The 18,669-nt window shown below is 43.3% G+C and overlaps 1 protein-coding gene across 1 annotated transcript in view; it reads left to right on the top strand.

The window, feature by feature from the left end:
- Positions 1 to 3,897: 3,897 nt before the first annotated feature.
- dram1 (DNA-damage regulated autophagy modulator 1) overlaps positions 3,898 to 18,669 on the top strand; it is a 31,179-nt gene continuing 16,407 nt past the window's right edge. Inside the window, exons 1-3 of the mRNA XM_078567656.1 lie at positions 3,898 to 4,159; positions 12,074 to 12,141; positions 12,959 to 13,101. Coding sequence (XP_078423782.1) covers positions 4,029 to 4,159; positions 12,074 to 12,141; positions 12,959 to 13,101 — 342 coding nt within the window. The 5' untranslated portion in view covers positions 3,898 to 4,028. The remainder of the gene's footprint in view (positions 4,160 to 12,073; positions 12,142 to 12,958; positions 13,102 to 18,669) is intronic.

Below are 18,669 nucleotides of genomic sequence, written 5' to 3'. Positions count from 1 at the left end.
ATTGACTGCAATGTTGCCAGGTCTCCATGATGCTACACTTGGTCAAATGCTGCCTTGATGTCAACGGCAGTCACTCTCACCTTCCCTATTGAGTTCAGCTCTTCCATGTTTGTCCATGTCCCTGCCAATGAGACAGGACATACTGAGGGATGGTGATGGTGGTGTCTAGAACATTGGCTGTAAGGTAGAATTCTGGGAGTTTGACTATGTCAGGCTTGACCAGTCTGTGGGACACATCTGTCAATTTTGGCACAAGCTCCCAGATATTAGTAAGGAGGACAGGGCTGGGTGTGCCATTGTTGTTTTCGTTGGTCCATCTGGTTTTATTCCTTTATGACTTTACTATAGTGGTTTGGTACAACTGGGAGGCTTGCTAGAGTGCTGTGGGTCTGGAGTCACATGTAGGCCAGACCAGGTAAGGATGGAAGGTTTTCCTAAAGGGCATTTGTGAACCAGATGAGTTTATATGACAATCGGCAATAGTTTTTCCATTACTGAGACTAGCTTTAATTCCAGATTTTTTATTAATTGAATTTAATGCAGTACTGAGGTGTTAAACTGAGGTTCATCTGCTCTCTCAGGTGGATATAAAAGATCCCATGGCACTATTTCAAAGAAGAGCAGGAAAGCTATCCCTGGCGTCCAGGCTAATATATATTCCTCAACCATTATCACACTATCTGGTCATTTATCACATTGCTGTTTGTGGGAACTTGCTGTGCACAAATTAGCTGCCTCATTTACTACACTAGAACAGTGACAATACTTCAAAAGTGCTTCATTGGCTGTAAAGCATTTTGAGATATCCTGAGGTCATGAAAGGTGTATTTATTTAGCAAGTTCTTTTATTTCTCCTGCATTCACCTTCATTGAAACACTGAATAAAAATGTTAAAACATGCTCCTCTCCACCTTGAATTTGACCATTATTATTACCAACTCAGCTCCAATAGCTTCCATTGGCCATGGGTTAAGACCTAAAATAATACACAGGTAACTGTCTCCTCACTTAGCGTTAAGGTTGCCTCTATCTAAGTTGGTACTAGTACAGACCTCTTGAATCTCAATGTTGTGGGTTGAAGCTGTGCTCGAGGAAGTGGGTAGTACTGAGGGGGTACTTTCCTTTTGGAGATGTTGTCTTTTGGATAAAAGGTTATATCTATTTGCCTGTTCAGATGGAGTAAGATCCCATGGATCTATTTGAAATATGGCTAAGGGCTGCCCTAATGTCCTGCTCACCTCCTCAACCAAAATGTCTATAGACCACTGATAACTCAAACCATACCTTATGGATTAATAGTGAAAGAGATGCCATATCCTATGGAACAGTGGTAATAGATGGATTGTACCGTATGGAACAATGGTTCCCATGGTTGGAGGTATGCCCTTTCAGAAATCCTGTTGCTTGCTTTTCCTGAGCTCTGAATGTACAAGCATGTGCTCCCATATCCAATCAAGAGGCAACACTTTGGAGCAGCTGTTGTCCCATGTCTCTAGTTTTTTTGTTTTGCTATTTGACAGACACCTTCCTTCAGCAGGGGTGGTGGAAAAGCCACCACAGAAAAGCTCGCAATATACCCGCACCTGGATGATCACGTCCAGTGCTGTGTGCTGGGCATATTCATTATCAAAGCTTATTGATCCTTCTGTGAGGGACTTTGGCAAAGAAGCACACCCACCCTAGTAAGGCTTGAGTCCCACTGAGCCATTCCCAGGTTACTCCAAACAAAGTTCTTTTCCTGAAAACCACTGCCCCTTCTTTGTCATGAATTTACCTCATGGAGTGTGCCCCTGGATCTGGTAAGCATGTCCTTCTCGGGCCGAGGAAACCTGATCTGTGAGGGGACAATTCTTTAGCAAGTAAGTCTGACTTAGATTTCAGTCCAGCAAAGATGGTGTTAAATTCATTTTGGAAGCCAAGTTAACCTAAACGAAGAAAATCTAAAAGCTAAAGAAAATCTAAATAATCTACTGGGATTCATGGAACAATTCAGTAATGTGTGAGGCCATTCAGCCCACTGTGCCTGTGTCAGCCCTTTGAATGAGCTATCAAATTAATCCCATTCCCTTCTTGACCAAACTTTTCCTTTCCAATTTTCTTTTGAAAGTTATTATTAAGTCTGCTGCCACCGGCCTTCCAGACAGCACACTCCAGATCACAACAACTTGCCGTGTAATGGGATATTTTTCCTCGTTTGATAACCTTCTGTACTAAAATCTTTCAGTGTTCTCTCAGTGAAGATCAGCTTCCTGACGAGTTTAAGTTTTGGTGTCATTCTCACATCCTCACTGCACCATTTCTGCCTGAGGTGAAATAATGAAAACAAACAACCAGTTGTTACCGATGAGGCCAATCAGCTCACTGTGCTTGTTCTGGCTCTTTGAAAGAGCTATCCAACTCAGTCAGCTGTTTCCCCCAAAACTCTGCAATGTTTACATTTCAAATATGTATCCGACGCCATTGTTAAAGTTGCAGCACAGGTACAGGCCATTGGCGATGTCAGCTCCTGGAGAAAAACGCTCCAACTAGTCCATTCCCCCAATGTCTTTCACTGTAACCCTGCACATTTTCCCCTTTAAGTACTTATCCAATTGGCCTTTCGAAAGTTACTATTGAATCTGTTTCTACTGCCCGCAGGCAGTGCACCCCAGATCATACCAACTTGTTAAGAGAAAAAAATAAATTCTCTTCGTCTCCACTGGTTTCTTTCAGTCAATTACCTTCAATCTGTGCCCCTTTGGTTACAAATCCTCCTGCCACTGGAAACAGTTTCTCCTTATTTGCTTTATCATAATTTTGAAGATCTTTTAACAGTCCGGAAGAAATTATATTTGACCCAAAACTTTAACTCTGTTTCTCTCTCCACAGGTGCTGTAGTATTTCCAGAACTTTCTGTTTTTATCCTCTTAACCTCAAAGGGGAACAATCCCAGTTTCTCCATTCTCTCCACATGACTGAAGTCCCTCATCCCTGATGCCATTCTGGTGAATCCCTCCTAGGCACTGACTTCCTTCCAAAAGTGCCCAGAATTGCACAAGATACTCTGACTGAGCCTCAGCTGGGTACACTATGCTGTAATAATAAACAGAAAGTGCTGGAAAGAAGAGTCATACAGAGTCGAAAAGTTAACTCTGTTTCACTCTCCACAGGTGCCACCAAACTTGCTGAGATTTTACACCACTTTCTGTTTTTATGTAAGATTTCCAGCATCCCCACTATTTTGCTTTTATCTTAATGTACACTATGCCTCTGCTATAAAGCCCAGGCTCATGTATACCTTTTGTTAAAAAAAACCTAATTTATTATCTTGCCTTGTGTATGGGACAGAAGGACTTGCATTCCTATAGCGCCTTTCATGACGTCAGGCCTTTACAAAGTGTTTTATCGCCAAAGCAGAGTTTTCGAAATGTAGTTACTATTATAGTGGAGGAAAATCGGCAGAGTTGCACACAGCAAGATCCCACAAACAGCAATATGATAATGAGCAGGTAATCTGCCTTTAACTGATAACAGAAAATGCTAGGGAACACTCGGCGGAGAGTTTCAGGGCTATCACCTTTCCTCGGTTGCTATCTCTGCATTTTTCTCTCTTCCTCAATTATTGACCAAACCGGGAGCTGCCTCTGTCTCTTCAACAACGTGGCTTCAAGTTCTGCTGTTCTGAAGCATTAAAGATCTCCCTTAAACAGACTGTGCTCAAAGTGCTTGGTGTTTTTGGATTATGCCTGATTACCAGCTAGTGCAGATCACACATTAACCAATTTACCAGAAGTGCAGCAAAGGATTTAAATCATCCATTACATGAGAGGCGAAAAGGGAAGTTGCCAAATCTCATAACCCATTTTCTCAAAACTACTTAAAGCTGACTACATTTAGTTTGTGGTCATTTGGGGGAGTGTTCACTTTGTTTCTTTGTTTCTGTAAAGCGGGTGAGTCATCGCGATTTGCTCTTCTCCGAGATCCGGAAGGACAAATGAACTTTGGTGTCTCTGAACTGTTAGAGGCAGGGGTAACACCGCTGGAGGAAGATGTGGTGGTTTATGACAGGGACTTGCTGTCTGCCGGTCACCTTGGTCATCTGGTCGTGTGCCGCCTTTGTCATTTCATTTATTATCGCTGTGCTGACCAGACACGTCCCACCGTTGGTCCCCTTCATCAGGTAAGTGACCCAGGAGCTGGATTTCCACTGAGTGAAAGCCGCTATTGCCTCCAGGCTGGGGTAATGTCTCTGCTCTGTCTCTATGAGCTAGTTACCCAACTCTTAACTGAGGAAGCAACCTGATCCGACTCACCGGTTGCGTTGTTCTTTAACTCATTGTTTGCCTGAAAGATGGCAAGAAGAGGAGAGAAGTTCATTTTGTTGGGTTTAATGATGGTAACTGAGCGCATGCTAACTTTCTTGGGTCAGGTTATGTATTTCTGTTTCAGGAGTACTTCCTGCTGGCTGGTCCCTTTACTCAAGAGTCGTCAAAGTTTCACTTTCCTGGCGTGAAACTTCTGTTAGGCTGTCAGAATGGAGTCAGTCTGATTTAGAGATTTAGGTTTTAGATTTGGAATCATTCTCTGAGATTATAAACCGCATGTTGTTCCTTTTTATGGTACCAAAAGCGCTCAGGCTTCATGAATCAAGACAACGCGTGCAGTTTATCGCCTTTTTAATTAATGTTCTCCTCCAGGAAATCAGCTTGAAGAGTTTCCGCTGTGAAATGTCAATTAAAATATATCCCATCTCCCCCACCCGCTAGTCACACTGCACAAACTGGTTTGCAGAAAGCAGGATTAACTTTCATAATTTTTTCCCTCCTTTTGTTTTCAAAAATAAGTTTCTAATCTTAGATTTATTTTCTGAGCCAAGAATTAACTGATTTCAGACAATTAGTGAAAAGTGTAATTTGGGTCATTCTGGCAGACAGGGTGAATGAATGTGGTTACACTTCTGAAGAGTCATTTTGGACTTCAGACATGAGCTCGGTTTCTCGCTGCACAGATGCTGTCAGACCTGCTGAGTTTTTCCAGTATTTCCTGTTTTTATTTCAGATTTCCAGCATCCACAGTATTTTGTTTTTCTCTTTGTGGTTACAGCAGGGTTGGGGTAAGGGCTAGGTCAGCATCTTTCATTCAAGTAAAGGATTCTGTCTGCCCCCTCAAGTGGGCTGAAAAGAACCTTTCACCACTATTCCCAGAGGGGCAGGAGTGATTTCCTCTGTATCCTAGCCTTCCATAGACATCACGTGGGGAAGAATGGATTAGCAAATCATTTGACTGTTGTTTTTCTGCAATACTGCAACAACACCTATAGAGGGCAGATGGGAGAGGGCAGACGGTGGTGTAATGGTAATGTCACTGGACTAGTAATCTAGAGGCCCAGGCTAATGCTCTGCGGACATGGGTTCAAATCCTAGTGGAATTTAATTCGATTAAAAACAAATCTGGAATAGAAAACTATCATCAAGTTGTCATAAAAACTCCATCTGGTTTGCAAATGCCCTTAGGGAAGGAAATCTGCCATCTTTATCTAGGCTGGCCTACATGTGATTCTTAACTCATTTCAGCATGGTTTCATCAAGGGGAGGTCATGCCTGACAAATCTGTTAGAATTCATGGAGGAGGTAACGAGTAGGATAGACAAAGGAGAGCCAATGGATGTTATCTACTTGGACTTCCAGAAGGCCTTTGACAAGGTGCCGCACAGAAGGCTGCTCAGTAAGATAAGAGCCCATGGTGTTAGAGGCAAGGTACTAGCATGGATAGAAGATTGGCTGTCTGGCAGGAGGCAGAGAGTGGGGATAAGGGGGTCTTTCTCAGGATGGCGGCCGGTGACTAGTGGAGTTCCGCAGGGGTCAGTGTTGGGACCACAACTTTTCACTTTATACATTAATGATCTAGATGAAGGAACTGAGGGCATCCTGGCTAAGTTTGCAGATGATACAAAGATAGGTGGAGGGACAGGTAGTATTGAGGAGGCGGGGAGGCTGCAGAAGGATTTGGACAGGTTAGGAGAATGGGCAAAGAAGTGGCAGATGGAATACAACGTGGGCAAATGTGAGGTCATGCACTTTGGTAGGAAGAATAGAGGCATAGACTATTTTCTAAATGGGGAGAGAATTCAGAAATCTGGAGTGCAAAGGGACTTGGGAGTCCTAGTCCAGGATTCTCTTAAGGTTAACTTGCAGATTGAGTCGGTAGTTAGGAAGGCAAATGCACTGTTGGCATTTATCTCAGGAAGGATGTTCTGGCCCTGGAGAGGGTCCAGAGGAGGTTCACGAGAATGATCCCAGGAATGAAAGGCTTAACATATGAGGAACATTTGAGGACTCTGGGTCTATACTCGATGGAGTTTAGAAGGATGAGGGGGGATCTGATTGAAACTTACAGAATACTGAAAGGCCTGGATAGAGTGGATGTGGGGAAGATGTTTCCATTAGTAGGAGAGATTAGGACCTGAGGGCACAGCCTCAGAGTAAAGGGAAGACCTTTTAGAACAGAGATGAGGAGAAACTTCTTTAGCCAGAGAGTGGTGAATCTATGGAATTCATTGCCACAGAAGGCTGTGGAGGCCAGGTTATTGAGTGTATTTAAGACCGAGATAGATAGGTTCTTGATTGGTAAGGGGATCAAAGATTACGGGGAGAAGGCGGGAGAATGGGGTTGAGAAACTTATCAGCCATGATTGATTGGCGGAGCAGACTGGATGGGCTGAATGGCCTAATTTCTGCTCCTATGTTTTATGGTCTAACTGCAGTTAGGGACGGGTAACAACACCCACATCCTCCAAGATGGAGTTTTTTTTTAAAAAGGAGTGCAATCAGACAAAACATTAACATTGAATGACATAAGGAGATATTAGGACTGATGAGCTCAAAAGTTTGGTCAAAGAGTTTTAAAGATGGTTTAGGGAGGGAATTCCAGAGTTTAGGGTCTAGCCAGCTGGAGATGGGTTGCTGGAAATTGGTGATGAGAAGGACTATTCGTCTAAAAGGTACATCATTAGCTGAGAAACCTTTTGAACTTGGGAAAGGGTGCAAATGAATGCAAATTCTCTCTTCTAATCTAAGCAAATTGTTGATCTGGGACATCAAGAGGCACACAAGGAGGCCATTCAGTCCATAGAGTCCATGCCAGCTCTCTATAGAACAATCCAGTCAGCCCCATTCCTCTGTTCTATCACAGTGGGCCGAATGGCTCTCTGCTGTGTTGTAAGAATCAATGGCTCATCATGTGGGGTGAGGAGGACAGTCACTGACAGATTAACAATGAGCTAGTATCCTTATTCCAAAGGGTGAAATAGTAACAGAAAGAAGTTATTCAGTCCCTCAAAGTTGCTCTGCCATTCAGTTAGATCATGGCTGATCTGTATGTCAAATCAATTTACATACGGATATATGACTTAGAGCAGGAATAGGCCACTCGGTCCTTCAAGCTGGTTCTGCCATTCAGTAAGATCATGGCTGATCTGAATCTCAAATCCATTTACATACCTTTGCTTCATTTTCTTTGATAGCCTATCGATCTCAGTACTGAATTCTTAAATTCAGATGTTCAGAATCCACAGCCTTTTGAAGGAGAGACTTCCAGAATCCCATTGCCTTTTGTGTGAAAAGGTGCTTCCCAATTTCACTCCTGAATGGCCCAGCTTTGTTTATAACATTATTCCCCCTTTGTTCTGGATTCCACTACCAGAGGAAATAGTTTCTCTGTATCTATCCCATCAAATTTGTTTTTAATATTTTAAATATTCTGATCAGATCACCCTTCAACCTTCAAAACTCATGGGAACACCGGCCATATTTGTGCAACCAAGCCTCCGAATTTACTAGGGCACTGATTGAAGGTGATTGGCAAAGGAACCAGAAGTGTCACGAGGGAAAACGTTTTCACGCAGCGAGTGGTTGGGGTTTAGAATGCACTGTCTGAGAGTATGGTGGAGGCAGGGTCACTCACGGCTTTCAAAAGGGAATTGGATAATTGTCTAAAGAGAGAAGAGTTACAGAGCCATGGGGAAAAGGTGGAGAATAGAACTAGCCAACTTGTATTTTTGCAGAGAGCCAGCATAGATGTGATGGACTGAATGGCCTCCTTCTGCACTATAACCATTGTAGAATTAAATGTAAATTAATGGTAGCATTAATTTAACCAGGCATTATCCTTTTTCAAAAACAATTTAAATAATGGAATCAATTCTCAGGATTATCTATTGAGCAAAAATTAGCCTTGTTTTCATAAAAAAGACTTAACCTGACTAGGCTTTTTATTTTGAGGAAGTGACAGTTCAGATGTGGAAAGTTAGATGTCTCATTGCAGTTAATTTCCAGAAAATCTGTACCATATTTCCCCATAAAACAGTGCTACTGAAATTGAAACTAATGGCCTTTCAAAGCTAATCCCACATCTAGAGGAGACAAGGATGTTATAAAAATTCATTCACAGGATATGGGCTTCACTGGCTAGGCCACCATTTATTGCCTATCCCTAGTTGCCCTTGGGAAGGTGGTGGTGAGCTGCCTTCTTGAACTGCTGCAGTCCATGTGGTGTAGGTACACCCACAGTGCTGTTAGGGAGGGAGTTCCAGGATTTTGACCCAGTGACAGTGAAGGAACAGCGATATATTTCCAAGTCAGGATGGTGAGTGACTTGGAGGGGATCAACCAGGTGGTGGTGTTCCCATCTATCTGCTGTCCTTGTCCTTCTAGATGGTAGTGATAATAAGTTTGAAAGGTGCTGTCAAAGGAGCCTTGGTGAATTGAAGGAATGGTTTGAACTTGTCAGTGGAAGTACTGAGTGAACTTCTGGGGACCACTTGCTGATGGCTGTACTCCCCGTCAGAAACCCAATTAAACTGTGGCCGGTTCACAAGTGATGCTAAACCTGTGAAGGTGGGGAGGGGAGGGGAAGGGACAGGAGATAGCAGTTAGGTTGGTGGAAGGGGCCTACAAAATGGATCTAATATAGCAGATGCGATTCAATGTCGACAAGTGCAATTAACTGTACTTTGGAAGAGTAAGAAATTGACAATGTGTTGATACAATGGATGGCATAGGTGAAGTTGAAAGAGATTGGAGTTGAGGCAGAATCTGCATTTAACATGTTATTACAATTGTTAGATCAGTAGAATCCTACAGCACAGGAGGCCTGAAAGAGCTGTTCAATTTAGTCCCACATCCCAGCTTTCCCCATAACCCTGCAAGTTAGACATCTTCAAATACTTTTCCAATTGCCTTTTGAAAAGTCCTGTTTAATCCAATTCCATCAAATTCATTGTGTTCTAGATCTTAAGTTTTCCTAATTTCCCCCCTAAATCTTTAGCAAATTATTTTGAGTCTATGACCTCTGGTTACTGACCCACTTGGCAGGGGGAATAGTTTCTCCTGACTCGCTCTATCAAAATCCCTCAACACTTTGAATAGCTGTGTCAGGTCTCCAATTAACCTCCTTTGCGCTAAGGAGAACAATCCCAGCTTCTTCAGCTGGGGGATATGCTAAAACTGTAATGTTCTGTCACAACGTGAGTTTTGTTTTCAGTTGTGGTCATCAAGCTGTGTAGTCAGCATAGGAATTAATTGAGATTTGATTGGAGGAATGGTTTTATCCTTTTGAGGAAGTGATTTAGAGGAGCCCTTATGGAAGTATAGCAGATGCTAAACAATAATGCCTAGGTTAGTGAAGGAATTTTACTTCTAGACTTGATTATTTTAATGCACCAGTGGATGGCTTCCCACATTCTACCCTCTGTAAACTTGAAGCCATGCAAACTCCATTCCCTATGTCCAGACTTGCACCAAGTCCCATCACCCCTATGCACATTGACCAAATTGACACCTAGTCCAGCAACATCTCTATTTTAAAATTCATTTCCCTGTTTTCAAATCCCTCCCTGGCCTCATCCCTCCCTATCTCTGTAATCTCCTCCTCCAGCCCCACAGCCCTCCGGAATCTCTTCACTCCTCCAATTTTGGCCTCTGGAACATCCCTGATTTTAATCGCTCCACCATTGCTGGCCATGTCTTCGGTTGCCAAGGCCCCTAACTCTGAAATTCTCTCCCTATACCTCTCTGTCTTTTTACCTCCCTCTCGTTCTTTAAGATGCTCCTTAAAGCCTACAGTTTTGGCCAAGCTTTAATTGACCTTATGCCTTTATGTGGCTCAGTGTCAACCTCTGTTGGGTAACACTCCTGTGAAGATCTTTGGGTCATATTGCTCCATGAAAGGCGCTATATAAATAAAAGATTCTTTTTTTGTCATTGAATCTCATCAGCCCTGGGAAGAGTGAATTGTAAACTCCATCGTCTTTTGCCAGTGTCTGAGAAAAATGCCTGCTTCATTAACAGATTTGAACAGTTAGATGCTTCAAGGTTTGGCTTGGCTCAGTTAGTAGCCAGCTCACCAGAATATGAGCATTTAATCTTGGCCAACACTTTTAGTTTGGTCCTGAGGGAGTGTTGCACTGTCAGAGCTGCCGTCTTTCAGAAGGAGATGTTAAACTGAGACCACTGAATGTACAAGATCCCATGGCACGCTCCGAGGAAGAGCTGATGGGAGTTCTCAGGCTACCCCAGGCTGACCTTCTCAAAACCAGTATCACCCAACAGAAAGCAGATGAACTGGGCAGTCATTTCTTGATATGCAAAGATTTGCTGTGCTCTTTGTATCATTCTAAATCAAAAAACACTTAAACATGAGAGAGAGAGAGAGAGAGAGAGAGAGAGAAAGGGAAAGAGAGGAATGGAAGATTATGCTGATACTTAGAACCATGGTTCTCAGCATTTCATGGTTGAAGGACTCCTTTTGGATTAGTAATCATGAGCCCCCATCTAAATTATAATAGTCCTGAAAATGCTGCAACTAAAGAGTGTTTTTAATATTCCTTTAAAGAAAACAGATGTTTGCTTACAGATATCAGTGATATGGGCGTGCCTACTATTAAGAATTGAATACTTAACTAAGCTCCCCTCTCTTGAGCCAGGATGAGTGCAGCTCCAACAACACTCAAGAAACTCAATACCATCCAGTACAAAGCAGCCCACTTGATTGACACCCAATCCACCACCTTAAACATTCACTCCCTCCGCCACTGATGCACTGTGCCAGCAGTGTGCACCATCTACAAGATGGTAACTCACCAAGGATCCTTCGACAGCACCTTCCAAACCCGCAAATCCTACCAACTAGAAGGACAAGGGCAGCAGATGCATAGAAACACCACAAGCTGCAAATCCCCCTCCAAACCACACACCATCCTGACTTGGAAATATATCACCATTCCTTCACTGTCGTTGGGTCAAAATCCTGGATCTCCCTCCCTAACAGTACTGTGGGTGTACCTGCACCATATGGACTGCAGCGGTTCAAGAAGGCAGCTCACCACCACCTTCTCAAGGGCAACTAGGGATGGACGATAAATGCTGCCCTAACTAGTGAAACCCATATCCTGTGAAAAGAATAAATAAAAAAAAAAAGACTGAACTTAGCTGGCATCCAACATCAGCCTTGGTTACCATGGGTCTACCTGGTGATGATCTTTGAACTGCTTTAACTCTCCTCCGTGCCGCTCCGCTCCTGGGCAACCTGCCCACACTCTGCTACCCACATGGTGATTGGACTCCACTCCACTCCCAGCTCACAACAAGCCCGTATCCAGCCACAGCACAACTATTCAGTATACCCTTATGGAAAGTCTCTGTAGACCCTAGGGTTCCCCAGGCCACTTGAGGACCACTGGGTGAGATGAAAACAGCTGAGAGGAGACTTATGTGGAGCATAAACACTGGCATGGGCCAGGTCAACCAAGCATTGTGAATTTGACGTATTATGTAGAAATTATGCAAATTGATTGAGCCAGTGGACAGAATGCCCAACTCAATATTTACATCATAAATAATAAAAACAAAATTCTGTGGATGCTGGAAATCTGAAATAAAAATAGAAAGTGCTGGAAAAACTCAGCAGGTCTGGCAGCATCTGTGGAGAGAGAAACAGAGTTAACCTTTCGAGTCCTCTTCTTCACAATTTACATCACAATTGCTTTAAATATAAATTGCTTTACATCATTAAACTTTAAAAAAATTTTTTTTTGTAGTGACACTGGGACATTTCCTCCAGAAAGATGCATTTTTGGATTAATGATAAACTTCTCTGCTTTTCTGGGTGAGTAAAGAATTATCACGTTGTTTTTACAGCAGGATTTGATTCTAGATTGTGCATTCTGGCACATTCAGCTTGCTGTGCCTAGTTTTCCTGTTGGGTTCCTGCTGTTTTTGCTGTGTATACATTCAAGTAAGATCAGAGGGTGAGAAGTATGAAAACAATTACAGCGGGTAAATCCACAGGGAGCCCCAGGCCATTGGAGAAGGCACAGCTAAGATGACCCCAGGGTCTGCAGCGACTCCAGTTAGAAACAGGGGACTCGGAACACTGCATTAGTGACCCACATTAAACAGAATCTAGAGCACAGAAATATGACGTTTGGTCCAACTGATCTATACAGATATCTGTGCTCAACCATGCCTCCTCCCACCCCTCCATCTAGCTGCAAGACCTCCTATTCCTTTCTCCCACATGTGTTTCTATAGCTGCCCCTTAAATGTATCTATTCACCTCAACTTCTCTCTTTCTCTATTGCGCTTTCTCTCTGTATCATTCCCGAACCCACCCCCACCAACTCCTCTGCCCAGGTGTAATTATGCCACACCCTCTAACCCTGCTCCACTTCAATATTTAAACTGGTCTGCGGTGTGCAAAACTATAGATCGATGAGTAATATATTAAAAATCCTGAGCATGCACATGCTTCTTGCGCCAAGGTCTCAATTTCCTGTGGTCACAGTTTTTAGCTGAAGTGTTTCTCTCCAGTGCACCATGATATGAAACACATGCCTCTCTAAAACCAAATATCATCTACCTTCCCACAAGCAGTATCTGTGCCAGCTTATCAGCTGATTGATCTTTTTTGCATACCTTTTCAGGTTTGGTGGTTATGTATGTTCGATATAAACTGTTACAGACCTTGAATGAGAGCAAAGCTACCATTAGCCCTAAGCTGAATCTGGCTGCACTTGCGTGTGGTGCACTGGGCTGCCTCGGAATGTGCATCGTAGCAAACTTTCAGGTACAATATGGATTCTCGTGTCAAAGGTTCAGGGGCAATCGCTATGTCAGCTCCTGCAATGCATTAATGTGCTTTCTGGCACATTCAGCTTGCTGTGCGTAGTTTTCCTGTTGGGTTCCTACTGTTTTTTGTTGTGTATACATTCAAGTAAGATCACGGGGTGAGAAATATGAAAACAATTACAGCAGGTAAATCCACAGGGAGCCCCAGGCCATTGGAGAAGGCACAGCTAAGATGACCCCAGGGTCTGCAGTTACTCCAGTTAGAAACAGGGGACTCGGAACACAGCATTAGTGACCCACATTAAACAGAATCTAGAGCACAGAAATATGACGTTTGGCCCAACTGATCTATACTGAACTCTGTGCTCATACATGCCTCCTCCCACCCCTCTATCTAGCTGCAAGGCCTCCTATTCCTTTATGGGCATCATTCTAGCATGCCAACCTCTGCCCATTTTTCCAATGTGAGCGCCTGTTGCATCAGGAAAAGGAAGGAAGGAGGGAGGGAAAGAAGGAGGAAAGGAAGGAAGGAAGGCAATGCACAGCCAATATGCACACAACAAGTTTCCACAGATAGCAACATGGTTGCCAGAGAATCTGTTTCAGAGATGTTAGTTGAGAATTGAATATTGAAAAGAACAACTGGGCAGAACTCCCCTGCTCGTCTTCAAAATAGAATTGCGAGATCTTCCAAGTATACCTGAGAGGGTAGACAGGGTTTAATGTTTCATCTGAGTGGAGGGATCTCTGACAGTGCAGCACTCCCTCATTACTGTACTATTCAGTCTCCTCAGATTATACTTGCAAATCGTGGAGTGGGACTTAAACCGACAACTTTCAGACCCAGAGGCATTAGTGCTGTCCAATGATCCATGAATAGTGTATGATACAATTTACCTCATCAAGAACATCTCCCAGTCAAGTATGTCCTTATTGATAGGCTTGCCATAGTCATGTGACCTCTGCCATAAGGGACTCCCTGCAGGCAGCCATCTTACATTCAATTCAATAAGGACACGAGACACACGCTGTAGTCTTTAAGCATGTAACGGTGTCAGAAGTGGAGTTGTGATTGAGTTTTGAAAAGCCACAGCTACTGAAGGAGGAACACTGAAATACTGCAACTTGCGAAAAGCTGCTGAAGGGAAAAAAAAAACACAGACAAGGAAAAGCTAACACAAGCTGAAGGCTGCAAATAAAACACTGGGTGAAACAAAAATGGCTGTAAGTTTTCCACTCCCAACTCCTGAAAGGAGCTATGCGCCAGAATCAGCAATTTTTTCCACTAACAATGGCAAAAACTATGAGATTGCAACAGATTTAATTAACAAACTGGAGCTGATATGAATAGCAACACGTTTAACACTGCTGGGGAGGCACTGTGACAAATTGTATTCCACCCTAAATATATCCGAAGAACAGATAAAACAGACAGCAGAAATTCTGAAAGCCTAGAAGGCAATCTTTGAACCCCAAGTGAATGTAACTTGTGAACGGAATGTGTTCAACACTAGAGCTCGCAAAAGGGGCCGTTGATCAAATCATGTGAATTCGGGCAACTGAAAGATGATCCCATAAAAGGTAGAATTGTCTTAGGCATAAGAGATCCTGCAGTGAGAGCAAGTCTACTGAGAGAGGTGCAACTTATACTCAAGAAAGCGATAGAAGTGAGCAGAAATACGAAGGTTGTAAAATGTCAGCCAGAGCACATGTAAAGGCAGAACAGACCTGGAGATCCGTTAGGCTGAGAGACATTCCAGGCTGGAAGAACAGAACAATCGCGGACAAAGGGCAGGATGCAAATACTGCAGAGGACATCACACATAGAGGCTGAGGAGGATTGTCCAGCGTGGGGAAAGCAGTGTTTTAACTGCAAGAAGCTGAATCATTTTTCACACAAGCGTTTGGCTGGAAAGAAACAAAACAAGGCTAAACAGATGGCCACCGGAGAGCTATCAGCCGAAGAATCTGCTGAAGCACTGTACACCATACAACAGGCTGATTCCGCCAAGTCGATATCTGAGAAGTGGTTTGTGACTGTTAAGAATGATGGCCACAGAAGGAGAGCATCAAGTGAGAAGAAATGTCAGATAGACACTGGTGCATCAGCAACTTCATGACCTTCACAGACCTGTGTAAAGTGGCTCAACTGTGGCGATCCAAAAATGAAGCCCTCGAAAGGCTATATGATGGCATGATACTCATACCAAGAGGACAAGTTAACCTGAGAGCCCAAAAAAATGGCAAGAAGGAAGATCTGTAGTTCCAGGCCATAGACGGTACACAACAGCCGCTCATCTCTGCTGGAGCAAGTCTAAAGCTTGGATTGGTAACTCTAAACGTGCCAACAGAGATTCACAAGGTGTCACAGCACACTAAACTATTGAGTGTCGAACAGATCCTAGAGGAGCACAAAGATGTGTTTACAGGGTTTGGATATCTACCTGGAGAATATCATCTTGAAGTAGATGAGAGTGTAAGAGCAATTCACCATCTGCTGGGAAGAGTTCCAGCTGCCCTCAAGTCCAGCCTGAAAAACAAGATAGAGCTGGAAAAGAAGGGAGGAATCAAGGAAGTAACAACTCCTACAGACTGAGTTAGCAGCATGGTAACAGTGAAACAGCCTGGAAAGCTACGGGTATGCTTTGACCCAAAGGAACTAAATAAAGTGCTGAAGAGTTCTCACTACTCCATGCCAAACATCGAAGGAATTTTTCCACAACTTGCTAAGGCAAAGATCTTTACTCCCCTAGATGCGAAGGATGGTTACTGTCTGGGTGAAAGCAGCAGTTTTTTTCACTACATTCTGGACACTGTTTGGGAGATACAGATGGTTGGATATGCCACTTGGCACTTTCATGACTGCAGGAGAGCATCAAAGCAGACAGCGAGATAGTCAGTGATCTTCCCGGAGTGAAAGCCATGGTGGATGATTTGTTAGTTTATGGATATGGAGACGCAATGGAAGAAACTATAGCTGACCATGATTAGAATTTAATACGACCGGTAGAGAGAGATCACCAGGTGAACCTGAAGCTGAACTGGAAGAAGATGCCTGAAGTCAAGTACATAGATCATGTACTGACAGCAAAAGGTCTTCACCCAGATCCTGACAAGGTGAGAGCTATAGCAGCAATGCAGCGACCAACAGATATGAAAGTAGTACAATGATTTGATGGGTTCCTGAACTATTTAGCAAATTTTTTGCCTAATTTGTAGCCAGAGTGTGAAGCATTATACAAGCTCAATGCCAAGGATGTGCAGAACAAGAAGCAGCATTCCCTAAAATCAAACAACTGGGGATGACGATGACAGTGCTGAAGTACTATGACATCAATGATGACATCACCTTGCAGTGTGACGCCAGCGAGACATGTCTGGGAGCAACCCGAATGCAGCAAGGACAACCTGTCGCATTTACATCCAGGGCATTAACGCAAACCGAACAATTCTACGCTCAGATCGAGAAAAAGTGTCTGGCTGCTGTTTTTTGACCGTGAGCATTTTCATCAATACCTGCTTGGGAGAGACAAAGTAACAGTGGAGTCAGACCACAAGCATTCCACTCAAATGCTACTATCTGCTTCAAAGTGTCGGCTTTGTTTGGGATTTGAAAAGCAATCATTACTACATGTCTGATCTGGCTTGCTGTAGTCATGTGACCTCTACGATGCAGGACTCCCTGCAGGGGAATGACCTCACATTCAGCTCAATAAAGGCTACACTAGAAAGATTGTAGCCTTTGAGCTGGTAACAATAGGTGTGAGAGTTTTTAAAAAAAATCTAAATAGAAACCAGTTGTGGCTATTAAACTATTTCCTTTGTCTCATGATTCATTTCATGAAGATGTGGTCTGATTTTAAAGACAATTCTGTGAAGAATTTATTTTTATCCACACACTGGATGCGGGCATCACCAGCAAGGCCAGCATATATTGCCCATCCCTAATTGTCCTTGAGAAGCTGGTGGTGAGACACCTTCTTGAATACAATTGGGTGGCTTGCTTGACCATTTCAGAGGGCAGTTAACGGTCAACCACACCTGTAACTCCAGGCCCACAGCAGAGGTTGGACCAGGTAAGGATGGCAGATTCCCTTCGCTGAGGGGCATTAACAAACCGGATGGGTTTTTACATCCATTATTTTGTCTTATGATCACCATTACTGAGGCTAGCTTTTTAATCCAGATGAATTGAATTTAAATTCCCCAGCTGCTCTGGTGGGATTTGAACTCACATCGCCAGATTATTAGTCGAGCAACATAACCACTATGCTATTGCACCCTCAGCAATGTAAAGTACTTCTCCCTTGTACACTCCAATTTGTGTTCTACTTTCTTAAACCATTAGAAAGTTTCCTCAGGCTGACAAGGTCCATGGACCTGGCAAAGTAATGAGGAGCACAGAACAGTTCATCCTAGTTAAGTGGATTGTAGATACGTTTGGTATTGTTTGAAGGGAGTTGGTAAAGATGCAGCACTTTATCTCCCCCTGTTTCCTCCGGCATAAGATCAGCCTCTTAATCTTTTTAACATAGTCAAGAATGCGTTCCCGTATAACATATGCGGCACATAAAATTTACAGAATATACTAGACTCGGCTGTAAAATTTACCCCCTCACCCCTTCCCACCACTGACATATTGATTCAGAATGGGTTCTATAATCTGTCTGCTTTCCCATTTGATTAAAACCTGGGATAATTGCGCTGCATTTGAAAATCGCTGTGATTCTTGCCATCTCTTGAAAACTGCACGTGCAGAATGAAGGGGGGGTGGGGGGGGGTGCTGACATTGTCAGAGCAGCGCCAGGGGTGATCTTCACCCAAAGTTTGCCCCAATATTTGGTGTACAACAAATGCTAAGGTAAATTTGGAGATTGCAGGGTTGTGCAGTGAACCAAAGTTCTGCCCCAAAGTTTGTAGGGGTTTGTTATTTTGCATTTATTTGTCCAACAAAATAATGTGACAAGCGGGCCTGTTACGTGTCAGAAGGGATGATTAGGATCTTTTACAATCAAGATATGTTCAAAGGGAATGTTGAGTAGGAGATAAAAGCCTAAATTTTCCACTCAGACAAAATCCTGAATGAAGATACAGCAAGGCAGAGTTGTGTCTGATTGCATGTTGTTGTGTGGGAAGGTTGTGTGGGAAGGAAGTCCTGCCCTAGTGTTGTGGAGTCAATAGACGCAGCCTTTGGAAATTGAGCTTGCCTGATTCACCCTGATCCTACGAGCAAACATAAGAAAAAACTTATACTTCCAATGAACTCCAATGTTTGAATTATATAACCTTGCAGCACAGAAGAAGGCCATTCGGCCCATTGTGCCTGTGCAAGCTCTCTTTGAAAGAGCTAACCAATTATTCCAGAGCCTCCTCTTTCCCTATAGCCCTGCACATTTTTCTTTATCAAGGCCAATTCCCTTTTGAAAGTTATTATCGAATCTGCTTCCACCATCCTTTCAGGCAGCACATTCCAGATCAAACAACATGCTGTGTAAAAAAAAAACTAAAATCTCCTCCTCTCCCCTCTTTCATCAGTTGCCTTGGATCTGTGTCCTCTGGTTTCCGA

Source organism: Cetorhinus maximus, chromosome 22 (assembly GCF_964194155.1).
Source record: "Cetorhinus maximus chromosome 22, sCetMax3.hap1.1, whole genome shotgun sequence".
NCBI classification, from domain to species: Eukaryota; Metazoa; Chordata; class Chondrichthyes; order Lamniformes; family Cetorhinidae; genus Cetorhinus; species Cetorhinus maximus.
Note: the sequence above shows the minus strand (reverse complement) of the source record. Positions and strands in the feature narration are given on the sequence as shown.